The 20,106-nt window shown below is 26.8% G+C and overlaps 1 protein-coding gene across 1 annotated transcript; it reads right to left on the bottom strand.

Moving 5' to 3' along the window:
* Positions 1-7,119: 7,119 nt before the first annotated feature.
* On the bottom strand, positions 7,120-16,850 carry LOC132921083 (lysosomal cholesterol signaling protein). The gene is made up of 16 exons (XM_060983918.1): positions 16,244-16,850; positions 16,084-16,173; positions 11,393-11,542; positions 10,993-11,282; positions 10,645-10,919; positions 10,465-10,586; positions 10,197-10,371; positions 9,989-10,144; positions 9,846-9,923; positions 9,554-9,768; positions 9,356-9,495; positions 9,193-9,298; positions 8,265-8,400; positions 8,029-8,186; positions 7,818-7,958; positions 7,120-7,750 (listed from the first exon to the last, which is right to left on the bottom strand). The coding sequence occupies exons 2-16, from the start codon at positions 16,122-16,124 to the stop codon at positions 7,549-7,551; spliced, it is 2,385 nt and encodes a 794-aa protein (XP_060839901.1). The 5' UTR covers positions 16,125-16,173; positions 16,244-16,850; the 3' UTR covers positions 7,120-7,548.
* Between the last annotated feature and the right edge of the window lie 3,256 nt (positions 16,851-20,106).

Raw genomic sequence — 20,106 nt, 5'->3', positions numbered from 1 at the left:
GCCACGACGTTTTGTTTGTATACAAACATTACAAACCAAAAGTATTTCGGGACTTCGGTTGTCAGGACGGCTATTCTACAATATTACATTATGTTATAGTGCAGTAGTGCTGTCGTTAGTAGTACCGTTAGTCATCGAAAGTTGTCGTTAATCTACCTTATCGAGTTACAGAATAGCATTACTGAAATACTGAATAGTGAATACTGACCACTTTCTTATGATAAATAATTAATAAATAGGTCAATAATATTTTATTGCTCTATGGTCATTGGCGACGATAACATATTATTGTATTAACGTATTACATGTGATATCAATAGTCAATACTTTACCGTTTTTTTAATAGGAATAGATAACCGACACTGTTGCTTTTACTTATTCTAAACTATCTACAGTGCCCACTGACCGGATTTGTATTTACTATTAATTAGTGATATTGATATATTTATTTTGTAATGAATTAAATAGTGTTGATAGGTAGTCTGTTTTCCGACACATTTTTCATGTCCATTAATTTTAATATCATAAAAAAACGTTCCGATTTTTTTCATTTTAATGACAGCTTTATTTGTTCAAAATTATTTTAATTTATTAGTTATTATAGTACTGATTACTTGTTAGATTATTACACTTAAATAACACTGGCGCAAAGATATCTACATTGTCTTTTATTCACGACTATAGTTTTTTAATTCTTTGATGTTTATTTTTACCTACCTATATTTTGAAAATCATAATTGATTTTATAAATTATTTTATTTATTCAATAAAAGGGATTCATAAATAATTGTTACTGAAACATAAAAATGTAATAAATATATAAGCACGTTTATTTTCAACTTTAACTTTGTTATTATATTTTACTAAATTCGCAATGAAGTTTCAAAATTTAATTAGGTACAATGAAATATAGGTATAAGTACTACCTATTGTAATAAATACGATAATTACAACAGAAATTAATTCAATCTACCACATAACTATAATAGTAAAATAAATTATAATATATATATTTATATAGCAATATAAATAGGAATTTGGAATAAAATAAAATATCTTTAAAAACATAGGCTGACAGATCGTATCCGGCCTTCATTCAGGATCGTTTTATCATAATTCATTAAATTCTAATTTTACACATCATTTTACAATGAGCTACTCAATAACGAGGTACACTAAACTGTACCACTATACAGCAAAGTGACCAGTGCACTAGTAAACTAGTTCCCTAGATTTTTAGTATTTAAATCAAATAGGTAAGTAATGGATTTGTATGAAATTCCCATTTAATAAGATTTACCTATTATTTTCTTTAATTGTTGAGCTAGAATTGTGTGTACAAAAAGCTCATAAAAAAAAAGATTTATTTATTTAAATTAATAATTCATTTGAGTTGTTTTCGTATATATATTACAATATATTATACCCATTTAGGTAGTTTAGTAGTAGGTTCCAATATGTATAAATGTCGGTACTTCGGTATGCATCTTTTATATCTATATTATGATACCTACGTTATATTATATTTTCATAAAATATGTACAACTTATCGACTATCACTTGTGGTCCGGTTTAAGGGTGTGGCTGGGTGGGCTATGAATTTCGAGCCCACTCATTTAAGAAGTGCCCACCAGTACCAGGATAATTTATACCATTATGAAGTATTGAAGTGTATACCATTTTTTTTAACTTATTAGATTAAATTACATAAATAATATAATATATAAATATAAGTATTATTTCTTATTAGTTTATAAACTTTGAAATCTTTATAACCAACCTTAAAACAGTCTTAATACGAATTTTACGATCTCTATAGACAAATAGACAATCGATTGTCAACGCTTAAAAGTTAGGTCACTCAGAGAATGAGAGATCTTTATGTCTATAAGTAATAAATATTAAATATTTACAATAAATGAAAAATGTATGTAATTTATAATATATTCACATGACACGTATTATACATAGGTGAGGCTTATATTAGAATCCCTCGTATAAATATTTACGCCATTGCTATTTAGCATTATGTTATTAGACATTTTAACTCGATACCTATAAACTTTATAGTATAGGTAGTGAGATTGTAGATTGTAGTGGGAACCAAATCCTTTCCATATGAATTTTTTTGTAAATATTTCTCATATTCTATATAAGAACGTCGAATAAATATGGGAAACTTATCAAGCAAATAATTATGAATAAATGACAAATGTATAGATGGTCAGAAATATACTAAATTCCAGAAAAAGAAACGTAAGTGAAATAAACGCAAAATAATGTTTTTTAGAAAAAGCTTAAAAATATTATATGATTGCTGTTATTGATGGATGATGGTATACATTTATAAAAAAAAATTATGTAGTTAAAATTATTTTATTTTCGTCCTTAGCTAATACCTATATAGTTCAATTACATAATATAATATAATTTAATAAATAGTTATTGCGGCAAATATATACCTAAGTTACGAATATAACATAATAGTGATTAGGTAACATAAGTATAATAAATAACAAGGATGGATAACTAAAAGTTACTATATAAAGAGCCATTTTTTAAAACTAAAATCTAGTAGGCCTGCAGTGACGGCGTCAGATATTTTTATTGGTGCGGGGGGGAGGGGACTCGGGCGATATCGAGTGAAAATTTTTTCTGGTGGTCATTTAGATATGTATGAAAATATTAATTTGTTTATAGTATAATTTTATACCATATTTTCCGGAAAGTATTACTAAAAATGTTTTTAGTATAATATAGAATATTTCTAAATAAATAATCAAAAAATATACCTATCATAGTTTATTCAGTTTATTATTATCATAAATGTACTACTGTAAAACTTCAAATTTCCTTCGTTTTCTTTTATTCGTATGTAATAATATATTTAACTTATTATTTTTTAATGTAAAAGATTTTAGAAAATGCGCCGTTAGTATTAACTCTATTAAGCATATTTATTTCTAAATGTGCGAAAAAGCATATATTTAATTTAGTCAAACTTAAAATAATATAATTTAAGTCTAAAAACTCTTTAAAGTAATTAATACTATTTTACATATTAATAATAATTTATAATTTCTTTATTTACTTACCTATTTAAACATTAAATTATAGAGGGGCAAGGGGGGCAAAAATCAAATGTTGGGGAGGACACTTTCCCACCCTGGCCCCGTGTAGCACTACCCCTGCCAGAGAGCATATAGAAAGTAAAAAAAATATGTCTCTACACGATATATATACAATGAAACCTCTTAAACCACTATTCAGAGGGTATATTATGTATACAAGGAAAAAATATGTGCTAATAGTTAAATTAAATTTTAATATTAATTAATTTTTGAAGAGGACGCATGTAAATATTAAGATATTATATTTTAATGATATATGATAATTTTAATATTTTAACAATAGGTACATATTTAACTAATACTAAATATAAAAATATATAATAAGGAATGCTTAGGATGTATACATACACGATACACAATTAAATCTAGTATTCTAGTGTGAAAAAATAGAATTTTGGATGAGTTCGTTATCATCGTTAAACTAGTGTGTAAGTGCGTTTATCTGTAATTTAGTCATTATTTTTAAATTAAGATAAAAATTGGTATCCGCTATTTGGAGGTTTTCCTATTGAAGTGTAATGCAAATGTCTCTGTTTCCAAAGAAATATACGCTATTGCCCTATTGGTGTCCGTTTGGGGAAAACGGGGAGGTTTTACTATAATATATAACCTATATGCACTGTGTACATAAGACAAGGACTAAAATATAAAAAATTTATTTTTGATGGTTGGTACTTAATAAAAATGTTATTAATTTTAACTTCTCCTCGATAAATAACGTCAATAAATGTAATAATATCAATTGACCCATGATATTGACCTATATAAGTGTATAGCTAAATGCCTAGATGCCTACCTAGCTATATAGTATATGCCCTTTATGATATAATTAATAATTTTACAAATAATTCAAGTAGGTATATTATATTATTATGTTTACTGTTTAGGTATGTAATAATTGCATATTTATTATTATTATGTAGACGAACATACTACCATATTACTGCCAATTGCCACTATTGTATCATATTATATACCTAAGTAATAAAAAATAACATGAAATATAAAAACAATAATTATTTACTAGACTAGCTAATAAAGCTTTAAGAAAATAGGTACAATAGGTACCTACATAATAGTATAATATTATAATAGATAGTCATTAGTTTTGATTTTTGATACAAAATTATTTACTGTGATCAAAAGAAAAATTCACGGAAGCCACTCTACTACTACGTAAATAGTAGTTTATTAATTTCTGAGTTAAAGTCAAGCTCAAAATTCAAATGCTCATAAAAAAATTATTTAGCTTAACAATAAAAATGACAAATGTTAGATATAACTTATGAAGAATCTTATTGTATTAATTTGTCAAGCTTTTTAATCAACATTTGTAAAATAAAAAAAAGCGTAGACAATTATATTATATGCTTATAATGTTATAAATAGCTAAAAACGAGCTAAAATAAGTTGTTGAATATAAATATTTTATGAAAATTTTAAATTACGCAAGTTGTTGCTGATGTCAGGTTATTCTTTTAATACTATACAACCAGTGGCGAACGCAGGATTTTTTTAAGAGGGTGTCATAAATCATAATTATATGCACGAATTGACCTTTTTTTTTAGTCATCGTTTCATTATTTGAACACTTATTTTTAAGGTGGGGGGGGGGTGTCATATCTGACTGTGGAGCAAATTTAAAAAATGATAAGCCTATAATAAGCTAGGCGCCTGCAATGAGCAGTAAAAAAAATATATTTTGGTACATAAGTACGGTAAAATATAATAAAAAGAGACTGAATTAATATTTAAAAGTACCTATCTTATAAATTTAAAAAAGGATTTTATGAATAAATTTGTCGTAAAAATTGTTTGGAAATATTAGCTAATATACCTACATTTGGCAAATGTAAGTAGGTACTAAATAATAATAATAGCCAATAGGCACTAAAAGCTTTATATTATATATAAATAATGCTTTATGTTATATAGGTATATAGTTATAGTAGTCTGGTTGATACCTAGTCATAACTATTTCTAAATTTTCCAAAACATTTATTTTGGCTATAAGCAATTTTAATTGGGAAGTGAAACTCGTTTTTGCTATTTACTCATTAGTCATCTTGTTTTCAATGCTGTAACTACGAAAATGACAAGCATATAATATACTTTGATTTGGATTGCTACTTAGCTTGGAATATGTCCTAAACTATTTTTAAAAAAACGTATACTATACAGTATATTGATGTGAATATTTTACGAAAAACAAAAAAAAAAATAAAAAGAATAATATATCTAAGTGACGAATTTTTGGATTTCTTACTATAAATCCGGTCCTGGGTAGATAAATTTAAATCTATTGCCTTTTACACATTTTAATGTGATTTGTAAATACAAACTAGTTAGGTACTTGATTTATTTTCACTAATTTTACAACTCATTAAAACTCAAGGACAGTTAACTATATATGTAGTTATATTTATATAATATACAGATGATAGATTGATAGATATAGATATAATTAGTAAGTTATTTTAGTGACAGAAGAGTGTCACCTTCTTTTTGATCATATTTATAAAATACAGTTTTAAACAATTTATAGATATTATTTATTATATTTTTCCCTTCTCTAAAAAAATATTTTATAGTTTCATACTTGCAGGGACTAATGATATTATTATACATCTATATTTTACATATTTTCTTACTAAATTATAGGTGTCATTGGTATCAACATAATTATAAAAATAATACAATTTATATTGTATATAATATTGGCTATATATTATAATTTATTTTAATCACTAATCACTATTAATAGAATAAGATAAACTAATTGTTGTGTTTTGTAGTTATTATTTATATGTACATGAAATTTAATTAGATGAAATTTCAAAAAGTAAGGAAAAACATTTATAGGTATTTTGTAACTAGTAATAACTAGGTAATAACAAATCTTGTTTGTATAGCCCATGGCCCATAGGTCAAGTGAAAATAATAGAAAATACTATTGTTGATGATATTATGTTATACTTATTTAAAAATAATTTCTTTACATTTGTTTTGATTTAGAAAAATATTTTTCTAAAGATTTATTGCTTATTTGGTAAATATAGGCACAGAATAAATTAAATGTGATTTATTCTAATTCTATTATAAGTATGCATGCTCTAATATTTGAATGTATGGATTAGTCTAGAATTCCAATTTGCCTTTTACATTTATTCCATAATTTTTTTATCAGACTTTACTAACCAAGGAAATCAAGCTTTTTTTAAACTATTATGAATTATTCTGTACAATAACAAGCACTTTAAAGTTCTAATATTTTACATAATTATAATTTGTTTTAAAATTAAAATACCAATAAAATCCTACAAGATGTCCTAGATAATATTATTACCTTTAAGTTTGATAGTAAGTAAATTGACTTTAATATTTAAGTTAATAGCATATAATTGATTCTGCTGAACACAAATTTGCTATGTTCTATGTTTGTAAGATGGAGACAACACATGCAGATATAATGTTCACTTAAGTTGTTTAATTTTAATTATATTTTTAAATTTTCATGCATTAAGTATTGACTCACATAATATTAATAAGTTACGGTGGTATACAAGTTTAAATAATTGTATTTACTTTAATATGTTATGAAAATTTAATATAGTTTCTAATAAAGTATAAGGGATTTAAACATTATCTAAATTTTTTTTTACTTTTGGTAAATTATTATAATAATGCTATAATAATATTATATTAGTATTTACTTATATTGTACAGTTAGAACTAATAAACAGAAAGTCAGAAATGTGTTAAACTCAAAACATTTTCAGTCTTATTTTATGTACAATTAATACCAATGGACAATGATTCAAATTAAGCATATTATATAAACTATAATTAATTGTATAGGATAAATAAGATAAATTAAGTTATCTCTGAAATACAATATTCCATATGTAATATGCATGTATCCTATAAACAATAATAACAATGGGCAACAGCATATAGTTAAGTTAGTACTATTAATGCACACTAAAAATGTTCAACAAAAACAATTTTTATTCAAAGCAAACTATAACTTTAATATTTTAATTATAGTTGTTTGTTTTAATATATGATAAATTTATTTAATATATATAAAATAATATATTAAGCCTGTCAACAATTAAATTAATAATAAATTATAATAGTAAAAATGAATATAAAATAATAATAATTATTATTATAAAAATGTAATCACATTATCAAACTATTCAATTTTCTAGAACTGATAATTTTTTTTTTTTAAACTAAGTAAGTATATACATAATCCAACCATTCAATAACATATGAAGCATATTGGCAAATACAAGCTTAAAAAAATGTAAATTATTATTAAAATATTCTCACTCTTAACAGTCAATTATCACAATAATAATCAATGGAGATTATTTATAAATCACCAAAAATAATATAAAGGTTGTAAAAATTAGCGGCGATTAAATGTATATAATATATTTGATACATCTTGGAAATGTTCGGTACAATTTAAGTGTCTCAGTACTTGTCCATTCCATAACTTAATAGAATATCCTAATGCATCATCTCGACTTGAACAAATATTGTTCTCCACTAACCATGTTACAAGCTCAGAACCAGTAAATGTTTTCTTATACTTCCACAGTTTCCATCTAGAACAATATATAATAAAATAGGTATTTAAGTACTTACAATGGGTTAGATTAAAAAATAAATTACCTAGTAAGATGAGTAATCTCTGCCAAACACTTTTCTCTGTGTTTAAACATAAAGTTATCACATGTTTTTCTTGTATCATATGGAAGTTCCTCCCATGATGGACACTCAATTGGTGATCCTCCCCACCAAAATTTATTCCATCTAAACATAAACAATATTGTATTTATGTAATTAGCATTATGAAAATAATCAATAATATATAAAAACTTACGCTCGCACAATCGGTCTATTAATAGATTGATAATTAATGCCATAAATCAACAATGTGAAAATTGATTGCCCTCTCATTAAAGAAGTTTCAGAATACGCTAATTCAAGGTATAGTCCATTTGTTTCACCAAATATTCTCCAAATGGCCACAGAGAATGTCTATTAACATCACATTTTTATTAATACAATTCAGAATATAAGTTTTTCAAATTAATTGAAATATAAAAATGTACTTACAACAAACATTGCAACTGCTTGCATAATAAGTAATAGAGAATGTTTAATATATTCATTATTATCCATAACACTTGTTCCAGTTTCATAAAGAAGACCTTGTTTTAAATCGTCTGTGTCAATACTATGAGTGTCTATACTGTAAATATTTTTAACATAGAAATATAGAAATTAAGAAATGTGAAAGGTACTAATGCATTGGTCTAAGTCGATCGCTCAAAATGTATTGCCTTTTCTCTCAACTTTTCTTCATATCATTATTGCATGTTAAATAATATGAAAGTATAAAAATCAAAAATGTTTGTTATCAAATCTTAATAGTATTTTATATAATTGTACATATGCCAGAAATATAATTATTAATTTGATGAAAGACACTTTTATTGTGTACTTAACAAATTTTCTAAATGTATACCTATCCAAAATATTGTTTATCGTTAAATAATAAATACATTATGAATTTTGGAAATTTATTGTGTACAATTCACAATGACTTAAGTGTTATTAATTTTTATAAGCTAATAATATCTATTTAAGTAAATTATAAAATATATAGCTTAACATATTTTTGCTAGTTGAAAAATTTAAACATATTTAACCAAATTAAACATTTAGTAAATTTTCAACGATATAAGCCTGCATTTTTTTTTATGTCTTCTTATTTTAATATACTTAATAGTTTTGTATATAAATCAATTTAATTTAATCTTAAGATAACTTTAGTAGTTAAGTCCGTTGAGCTAACAAAAAGTCCAAGATAGTAAGTTGAGTTAAATAAAAGGGGAAAGATCAAGTAGTTGAGAGATAAGTTGTGAATGATCAATTTCGACTTGTGATGGAATGGCACACATTACATAATCGACAAATGAATACATTTTAAATTAGTGAATGTAACTGGGTGGGTATGCTAAATATTCAAATAAAAACTTACGATTGCTTGGATGTACTTTGTACATCATTTATAGATTCTGAATAAACTATTGGTCTAATTATTTTATGCTTTTGGCGTTGGTGCAAAACTAAACAAACGATGGTGCCTAAAAAATGCATATAATATGAATATTGAATTTAATTATTTACTAAAAATCATTTACAAATTATAGATGAAAGGAGAATCATTGTAAGAGTTGCAGCTTCTGGAGTTCCATACACATAATTTTGATCAAAATCCGATTTAATAAACAATGGTGGCTGGCAAGTCAACATCAGAACAGAAACCAACAATATTGGTACACTAAAATAAGAATGTGTGAAAAAAATATTTTAAAGTCAATAAATAAAAAACTAATTACCCCCAAGATATTATCATATAGAAATAAATAATTTTATTTTGGAATTCATCAGTAAATGGTTTATGCATTATTAGCAAAGTAAAAGCTAAACATGCAGTCCAAATGTAACAACTCATATCACCAGCTATACTCAACATAAGTTGAATGTATGTTAAGGGATGTGATTGTGGAGTTTCTGATAAGTACTCTAGTAATACACCAGTACATGAAATTACCTAAAACAATAATGTACTATTAGTTATCAATTTTCATTATGAAAACCAATATTAGAATATCAATATACACAAAATACCTGTGAAATTACTAAACAAAAAACTACTTTGAATGGTAAACTTTTTAGTTTTTTTAACATGACTAGGATAATCCAAAGCTGGAAAAAAATAAGTCAAGATATTATAAAATATATATTTAATACAAAAAAGTTAAACAACTTACAGATGCTGGGATGGCGAGTATACTAACATTGAATTGATACCCCTTTAAGGCTGTTATATTATTTGATGGATCTAATTTGGCCACAGATATTATCTTGGCAGTTAAAAACATAATTGGAGCTGAGAAGAATACGCACAATACCATGGAACTAGCAATCTAAAAAATAAAAATCTTAATAAATTATTAAAAAATGGAAAACAGTACATACCAAATCCATTTCGAGATTATATGCTGATGCATAAACAAAAACAGCTGGGGCGGAAGGAATCATTCCATATAAAAATCCAAACATTGAAAAGGCAAGGCTATCATCAGCATTTACTGTACCGAATTTTCCCAAAAAAATACTTGTAAGTTCTCTTATCACTAATGGCAAAACTATTCTGTAAAATTCAATCAATACATTAGAAAAAAAGAAGAAATTTTTGTCAACTAATTAAAAATTATAACTAAATAAAGATATCTAAAAATCTTACAATTTAGCAGCAATTAGGAGTAATGGTAAAATTAAAGCTTCTCCTCTAAGTTTATTGATGTTTCCAACCATTCGTAAACCAAGTAGAAACAATGCAGTAGCAGTAAACGCATTGCCAAAAGTCTAAAAATTAATTATATAATATAAAATTTAGGTATTACACAAAAGCATTTTTACCTACTCCTAAGAAAGTTGTAATCATTTTGGGTGGGTCGTGATTAAATACTAAATTAGCTATCATCCCCAAAGCTGTCATAAACACAACAGGATTACAAATAATGTTCCTTGATATTCGTCCCATTAAAGCAGAACGTCTTGTAGTTTCATGTCGATTATATTCTTTGCCTAATTCCATCATTGCAAAACCAAATGGATTTAGGATTATTAAATTAATAGGAGCCACGAGATAGAGATATTGAACAAATTCACTATGTTGATGTCTGTAGAGCGCTTCAACTGAAAAAATAAAATAAATTTATACTCAGAAAATAATTAGAAAACAAATCCATAATATATTTGTATAACTTACATATTGGAGCTCCAATAGCAAAATCATTGCTCTGGGTACAGAATATAGCAAACAGAGCAGCTCTAGCTATGTCTGGAGGTCTTGTTACTAATACAGTAATTAAAGCAACTGATACAAATACCAAAGTCTTAGATAGGAGTAGAGATCCCAAAAAAACCAAGTTCACAGATGATAATTCTAACACAGCCATATTAACAAATATAAGTGAAGGTAACGCAAATGTTCCAACGAATCTATTTAAGCCAATACCAGCAGCATGACTAACCAGGCCCAATCGCCCTGACAAATACCTAAAATAAAACAAAAGTTGTTATAATGTATTTATAATTATTTTTTTAATAATAAAAATAAAAAATAATAATGTTAGCAAAAAGTATAAATTGCTTGTATATATAATTACCCTGTGATAATGATCCCAAAACACTGAAATAATGCATTATACATATTATTCATTAAGTCTTCATCAGAATCACTCATTTTAATTGCAGTCTTATTTGAAATCATCATGTTATAAAATTGTTTAGCATTTGTGTGTGTACTGTTGAGTAAACTAAAAAAATAATATATAGAAAGTAATTAAATTACATGTTATATAATATAATATATGTATTATTTATATATTATAATCTATCATATCTTATTTATAGAACTTAATATTACGGTAGATTGGTCCTTGATAATTATTACAATAATATATAGACCTGAATTCAGCTAATAAATAAATAATAATAAAAGCTATAACTTATAATATATAGTTAAAGATATTTAGATATATTATATTTAACTGTTGTTTATTAAAAACAACAGTTTAGGTGTAAATGAATAGCAATGAATCTAGAAATGATTTAGGGGAGAGGAGAGCAGTTTTAATGTATAGTTACAAAAATATTTAATACTTGCCCCGCTTCAACAACCTTCCGAAAAAAAAATAAAAAAGAATAATTCATTGACATTCAGAATTTTAACAATAATACATTATATTAATTAATATTTACTACCTATTACCATTTCTTAAATTGTAATAAAATGCAAAATCTAAACATTATTATAAATACAACTTTTTATGTTCGCTACACTCTTTGAGAAATTTAAAGCATCAACAAAGATTTATATAAAATAAAAAAAACACATTAGACAAAAATTCAATATTCACCTAAATATTATATTTATTATTAAATATTGTAATTTAATTTCAATTGAACAAACTGTACATAAAACAATTTAAGTTAATATAATTATTTGATACTTAATGAGGTTTAACTCAATATAGGAAACAAAGAATGTCAGGAATTAGAATCAATAATTTAGGCATTCCTGAACGGTGAACATAGAACTCATACTTCTATACTATACACATATTTGTCACCATCTACCATATAGAACAAAAAAAAATATTTAAGGCATTTAATACAAAACTTTAATAAAAATAAATTTATTTCTCTATTTCATACCTAAAATACTTCAATAAAAAGTTATAAATATACTTATTTGCCTTTTGCCATTTAAAACTACTCAATAACTAGCAATATTGTCATATTTAAAATTAAAATAAGTTTTTAGCTACAATACTTATTCAAGACTCTTAAATTTAAATATTTATTTGTGATGTATGTTTTAAACATAAACAAAAACAAAAAATTGACATTTATTCTCTAAGAGAGAGCTTTTTTTTAAATATCTGTGCTAAAACTATTATACAAACAGGTTCTCTGTATATTATATACTATATAAGTTTTGGTTAAACATAACTTAAGTTAATGATGAACTATAAGTTTTATTTATGATAATATTATAAATTATGATGAAACTCTGTATAAATAATCTTTTCTAAATTATTATTATATGTCATTAATATAGTCTATAAAAAGTGCTTCTATTAATTCCTCCAGCACCCCATGCTCTTTTCATACTTTACTCTTAATTCTTATATTTAAATACTTGCTCTATAACGGCTAAACATCAAAGTTATAATACTTTCAACTAGTAAAAACTATTGAAAATTGTCAATCAAATTATAAATGTATGCCCACAATGTATGTCCACCCCTTACTTTTTATCCAATACACACCAGAATATACCTCCATATAATTGAATTCAAATTATATATCGTTGTAATTTTATATATTAATATATTATATTATTATCTATACTTATCAGTAAAACTATCTACTATATTGATATTATGGTATGACAGTTTATTGTTATTCTACAATACTAGTATCGAATTTCAATACCATAAACTAAGTTAAGGGCTAAAACATTTTAGGACATTTAATATTTTAATTCCAAAATGTGACATGTTTAGTCACAAAATTACAAACACATTTAAACACAAGTTTTTTCAAGTGTTTGGACAACATAGTCTAAAATAAATATAAATGCATGTAGATTTTTTATGTTAGTTTGTTTAACAAATCATAGAAAATACTTATTATGAACATAAATTAAAATTAAAAAGCCGGTAATATTGAAGTTATTAGAGCAATAACATAACAAAAATAAAAAATAATTAAAATTTGATATATTAAGGAATTAAAATTTGACTTAAAAGACATTTTTAATTCTTGAATATTCTACTTTTTCTGTAGCTCTTAAAAGCTCATTCAAGGCTTTCATTGTATCTATTATTACAAGGTATCTTTCTCTATATTCACTCTTTTAGACTTAATAGTAAAGCATATTTTTCAGGGTCTGCTTAAATATTTATCCTTTGCTTAGGCCATCCTTTAGCTTTTTTATTTTATTTATTGTGTCTGTCTTTACTTTTTATGTTACACTATTTAACCTCTAAATATGTCCTGCCTATTCCAAACCTTTGCCTCTTATAAATGATTTGATATCAGGCTTTAGGTACATTTGAAAACTTTCTCTGTTGATTCTCATTCTTTATTCTTAATTTTCAATGATAGGACTATAGATAAACACAGTATTTATCTTTCGAATATCATTAAGTTTTCTTCATCGCCCATTGAAACTGTCCACTTTTTGTAATCATATGATAGAACTAATCAAAGAAAACTAGTATAGGATTGATTTTGTTTTTATGAATAGTAACTTGGGTTTAAATAATTCCCCCATGGAAAAATATTCTTTATAGTTGCAAAAATGTTTAGCTTCATTTCAATTTGCATGTTATCTATATTATTCCTTAAATGTTTTAAGTCAGTCACAACTTGGAAAATATAATTGTCAGTTACTCAGTTATTAGGTCTGATGTGTTTCAAGTTATTTTATCTACAATCAAATACTTGGTCTTATTTTAATTAACCCCGAGGCTCATAGCTTTAGCTACTACAATAAGGACCAATTATTATAATATATATTATTTGTATAATTATTTTATTGATTATTATTCAAAATTTACATAACACATATTTTAATTATCATAAATATCATTAGTAGTACTTATACATCCATTATATACTTTGTAATAATAAGTATAATTCTATCAATTTAATGTCCAAATGTGATACCTAACTTTTTCCCCTAACATTATGTTGATTTAAAATATTGATCAGGTAAAAATAGGTTAATATGACCTATCATGTTGTATTAAAGATGTTTTTTTGTATGTATAAGTGCCTATCCAGTTGTATTTTAAATTGTCAGCAATAATGTTCAGTTTTATACAGCACAGAAATCAATTGTAAATTATTAATTACTAATTTTCCTCAGCCAAGCAATCAAATAAAAATTATAAAATTAATTAAATAAAAATATTTAAAATAAAACTAATATTTATTAACAGTATCATAAATTATTAATTATGCTTAACCAAGCGATTAAATAGAAACTATAGAATAAATTAAATATTACTATGTAAAATAAAACTAATATTTATCAATAGTATTACTCATGTATTATTTATAATTTTTTTGATAAAATATGATGATTTGCTAATCGTTAATCATATACTCATTAGTCATTACCTATTTTTGTGGATATAAAACTAAAACTAATATTTATTGAATGAACGTTTCTGTGAAATATGTCTATTAAAAATAGTACCAAGTGTGATAACTATAATTCGGTTAGTGTGCGCGAGTTATTCCTTCAACAATTTGAATTGGAAGATGAAGATTTTCTTAGCTCGATTGTTAAAGGAAATGAAACCTGAGTAGCTTATTATATTCCTAAGACAAAAATACAGCCGTCACAGTGGTGCCACACCAGTTCCCCATTTTCCAAAAAATTGAAAAATTCAATTTCGAAAAAAATCATGGCCACCATGTTTTGGGACAAAAAAGGAATTATTTTGATTTAAATTTTTGTCTCGAGAAAAAAAATTAATGTAGAACGATACTATGAGACCCTAAAAAAGCTTAAGAGAGCAATTCAAAACAAATGAAAGGGAATGTTAACAAAAGGAGTGTGTTTGTTGCATGACATTACTAGCCCGCTCACGGTCAACGCCACCAAGGCACTTTTGAACTCATTCGGTTGATACTTTTTGAGATCCATTCTGTATACTCTGTTAACTTGGTACCTACAGACTTTTATTTTTTTACCTCCTTGAAGACACACATAGATGAAAACAAATCTTCAACTGATGAGGGAGTGAAACAAGAGGTTCTAGAAGAACTAGAAGATTGAGGGAAAATTCTTTGAGGGCAACAAAACCTTGTACCATGGGCCATGGGGCTATGCAAATACATAGAACGAGAAGGCAATTACGTGGAAAAATAACTTACATTTTATATATTAAAAAAAACCATGTTTTATTTTAACAATTCTTTTAAAAAATTAGAAAAATCTAATAATCTTACTTTCTGGATATCCCTCATAAATTAAAATAAACTTTTAATAAGTTCAAGATAGGTAATGAGTTATTTTATTTAGACATTTTTTGAGGGAAAATTATTCTAAAAATTCAAAATAAGCATGCAATTAAACTCAAAACAAATTTGAAAGCTGATAAAATAGTTTTCCCGAGCTGAATTTTGTTCATAGTTCGCCACTACGGACGATATTATAATTCTGCTATACCTACCTAGTAAAATTAAAGATACTGACTAAAATAAAACTTTAATACAGAATTGTATAATCCGTACCTATTACCTAATTCATTATAATTATTTTTTCAATACTCACAACAATACGTCTTTTAAAGCTTCCGAATCAGTAATTTCCATATTGATATTATTTTGATCGACAAAGGCTATTGAGTGTAATGAAATATGCCTACGGGATTAAGAAGCATTCATAGTTAAATTCTATAAGATATAATGTGTTAAATAAAAAAAAAGTGTACCGTTTAAAAGAAATTAACAAACGGGATTGAACGATAATAAGGATTTCATTCACGCAGAATTTATATAAAAAATTTGATTGTTCGAAAAATTAACACAGATTAAATTTTCGGAACAATAGATGAACTGAATGAATATTCATTGTTTCCGCGACGTACGTATTAGCAGAACTTTTGAACAACGTGGGTACTTCCGGTTTTGTTGCTCTACGCAGCAGTGTTACTCTCACAAATCATAATAAATAACGAAAAAATGTAACACGCAACGGCATCATTTTCGCTGTCATTACATCCAGTTCGGACGTCGTTGACCACTGCACAGGTGCACAATGCGACAACACTACCATAAACATACAACGGTACAACGCACAAACACGAATACACGATTATTACTGATGACTACGGAACACTCGGAGCAGTAGTCAGTACTCAGTGGGGACAGTGCCGAATGAATATTGAATTGCAGTGGTGCTGGTGCACTAAATTAGAATTGGACACTGATAACATTGATAACAATTTATTGAAATCATATGGGTGAGCGCCATACGCCGAGATAAAACTTATCTCCGTCTGTACTCGACGCCGGTGACGGTGACTGCGCGAGACGGGGGACCGTCGTGACGAGCTGCAAAAAATAAAAATAATAATAATAATAATCACATAATATTATTAATATGCTGGGCGCTGGCTACCCCGCCGGTCGGTCGTACTCTCGAGTGGAGGCTGTAACAGATGCTGCCGCCGCCGCCGCCGTAGTGTCGCGTTCTCGTACTATAGTTGTATAGATCTTTATGCTATACACTTCTCAGTTCTCACAGTTTGTACTGAGTTTACTGAAAATTGTAGTGGCACTACGGCTTCAACACTACTTGAACTACTAATATTATATTATATAATATGTACGAATTATGCGTATTGCGGAAATCGGAATGACTCACGATGATAATTAATCACATACATGTTATTCGCGTGACGTGAACGTATTCTTATTATTTCTCGGAACTTGGCCGAGAAACCGCTAATGTTGCCGTCGATAAAAAACCCAAGGTAAACATATCGATTACCCGGATTACCCATGAATAAAAAATACACAAAAGCTGTAGTTAGTACTTACTACTTAGTAAAGTATCTACTTACTGCAACCCGCAAGGCTGCAAATAGTGTCCACAGACCACAATTATAAATTATTATAACCGATGGCAATAAAAGAAATAAGTACCCAGTTGGCTAGTTCCCGCTTTCACTGATCACTACACCAAATATTTCACGTCACTACCGAGGTACTTCAGTTTTTCCCTACTTGTAGTTAGTTTATATATTATGAACGCTATAATTACATAGTAGGTACATAATATTATCGGACGCGCTGTAGCTCCGAATGAATAAAAATATTTATAACACAAAGTGTCCGCATGGCGCATGCAATAAAATAAATAAAATATTAAAATATCGCTATATCGATGTAAAACTAAGTTGAAATTATATATATTATATCTATAAAGCCATATCTAATCATTATTGTGTATTGGTGTACCGACTACCAATTAATTTCCCATGTCTTTGTGATTCAACGAATAGTCCCGCACGGGCCACGGGTCAGTGTCAACGTCAAGTAATAAATTGTGCACTTGGAACGCAGTTTTTAAATCATTGGATTGAATTCCTCTACTTAACTTTTCCCAATTCGAGCACTGATGTTTGTTTATCTTGTTGATTATTAATAATTTTATTAGATAATAAGTGTTTACTTTTTAGTTATGTTATAAGTTACAAGGCCGTATCTGTGGGGGGAGGTCCAAGGGGTCCGGACCCCTCCCTCCCCCCCCCGAAATTTTTAAAAGTAGAAATATTTTAGTGGTGAATATAGTTTATTGACTAAAATTTGTCAGCATTTATATTTAAAAAAAATATTGGACCACCCCGAAATTTTTTTTCAGTTACGGCCTTGATAAGTCAAGGTGATTTATTATAAAATATCCACGATGCATGTGCAGTTACGTTGCACCGATAACCGATATTATCATACATCATTATTTTTTACTAACATTTTTGTTAAGTTATCGTAATTTTTTTTAAAAAATTCATGTTTAATTATACATTATTATTAATGCATTTATTAAGGAATTTTCTCTGGCAACAAAAAAAAAATTTTCAAAATAAATAGTCATAATATCGTAGAATTATTTCATGCTCGCACAGTCGCACCTCATTATTATTAAAAATAGATTATAAATTATAATGCTAGAAATAAACGGTAAAACTTATTAAAAAATAATTATTCTTTATGTAAAAGAATTTTTTTTTTAAAAAAAATTCTATATTTAGCCATCTATTACAATATTACAATATAGAACAATAAGCTTAAGTGATAAGGATAAAATAACAAACAAAAATAAAAAATAAAATAAAACAGGCAGAAAATACAGAGGGAAGAGGCCTTCCATTGAAGGTACTTCGACGATATTAATTTATCCTAAATATAATGATAGTAGTACAGTAAATACATAAAAATTATAGTTACAACATTATAAGTAATAAGGATCATAACTGAAATGAAACATAATTATATTTATTATTTATATAAGCAGGTCACGACACCATTGTCTTTTTAGCTTTTTGTAGGGATTTCCTGGAATAGTTGCAGATGATAGTTGGCCGATTAGGGGGTTGGGATGACGAGTTAGCTCGTTATTGAATCGCTTATAGTAGTTATAGTGGATTTTAGCTAATTCAGTAACAATGGATAAATTGAAGTCAGAGTGAAGGGTATTGTTGGGGACATAGTATGGAGCTTTAGAAATGACGCGAAGGATTTTGGATTGAAATCTTTGTAGTTTGTACACGGTTAGTGTTTGATACTTTGGCTGAACTCCATAGCTGTAAACCGTAGAACCAGATGGGTCTGAGTATAGTAGTTTATACAGCAGTAATTTAGTAGGTATTTTTATATTTTTAGAAGTTAAGAACGGTCGAAGGAAACGAAAAGTATCATTAAGTGTTTGAGTTTTACTACTTTATGTGAGCTGCCCGTGTAAGTCGGCGGTCAATATTGACTCCGAGATAGCGTACGCATTGGAAAGTATGAAAGGGTTGGTTGTTGAAGAGGAGGGCCTGGCATACTCCCTGTCGAAGAGTAAAGGTACAATGGACCGATTTGGATTCGTTCATTAATCATTTTAATTCCCCATTCCTTGTACCAGAACCAGGCTTGGAGCAGAGTCTAAAAGAACTAAAAGATAATATAATATTAAATTATTATCTAATAGTTATTAAAGTTTTTAATATTTGTAGATATAAATCACTTGTTTTACTATTTTTATTTTATAAACTAAGTATTTATTATAAAATTATGTTTAGGCTTAATATACGTATTATACTGTTTTTCAAAAATTCACACGCATTTGTTGTTAATTGAAGGCTTGCTGAATTGCATGACCATCATAATGCTAGATTAAAAACACTTCCCTCAGAAATATACGAGTTAGTGACACTAAATAATCATAAATTCATAATATTTAATTAATTTTTCATCAATTGGACATTCACTATTCAGCCATTAAATTTTGAGTGAAGCAATCCGATACTTGAGCGGGTTCTAAAAACAATAGGCTAAAGTATTAAAGTATGTTGATTTGTTGAATTAATTTACTAATTCTTCTTCTTCTTCTTTAGTTACGGCCCTTAAGACCATACTGAAAACGCTAAACTTTGCCACCTATCCCTGTCCTCCGCTACTAATTTACTAATACCTACTCCTATTTTTGGTCCTAGTCCTCTTATTTTTGATTTCACTATTCAGTCGTTAAACCATATTTTATAACGTTCCTACACCAATACTGTGTCAGGTGAAAACGATAATCAATTAT

This window comes from Rhopalosiphum padi, chromosome 2, assembly GCF_020882245.1.
Source record: "Rhopalosiphum padi isolate XX-2018 chromosome 2, ASM2088224v1, whole genome shotgun sequence".
NCBI lineage: Eukaryota > Metazoa > Arthropoda > Insecta > Hemiptera > Aphididae > Rhopalosiphum > Rhopalosiphum padi.
Note: the sequence above shows the minus strand (reverse complement) of the source record. Positions and strands in the feature narration are given on the sequence as shown.

Coding starts and splice junctions, on each gene's coding strand:
- LOC132921083 (XM_060983918.1), bottom strand. CDS start 16,124: ATGGAAATTACTGATTCGGAAGCTTTAAAAGACGTATTGTT. Junction 10,587..10,644: donor TGATTACAACTTTCTTAGGA/GTAGGTAAAAAT, acceptor ATTAATTTTTAG/ACTTTTGGCAATGCGTTTAC. Junction 9,496..9,553: donor TATATGATAATATCTTGGGG/GTAATTAGTTTT, acceptor TTCTTATTTTAG/TGTACCAATATTGTTGGTTT.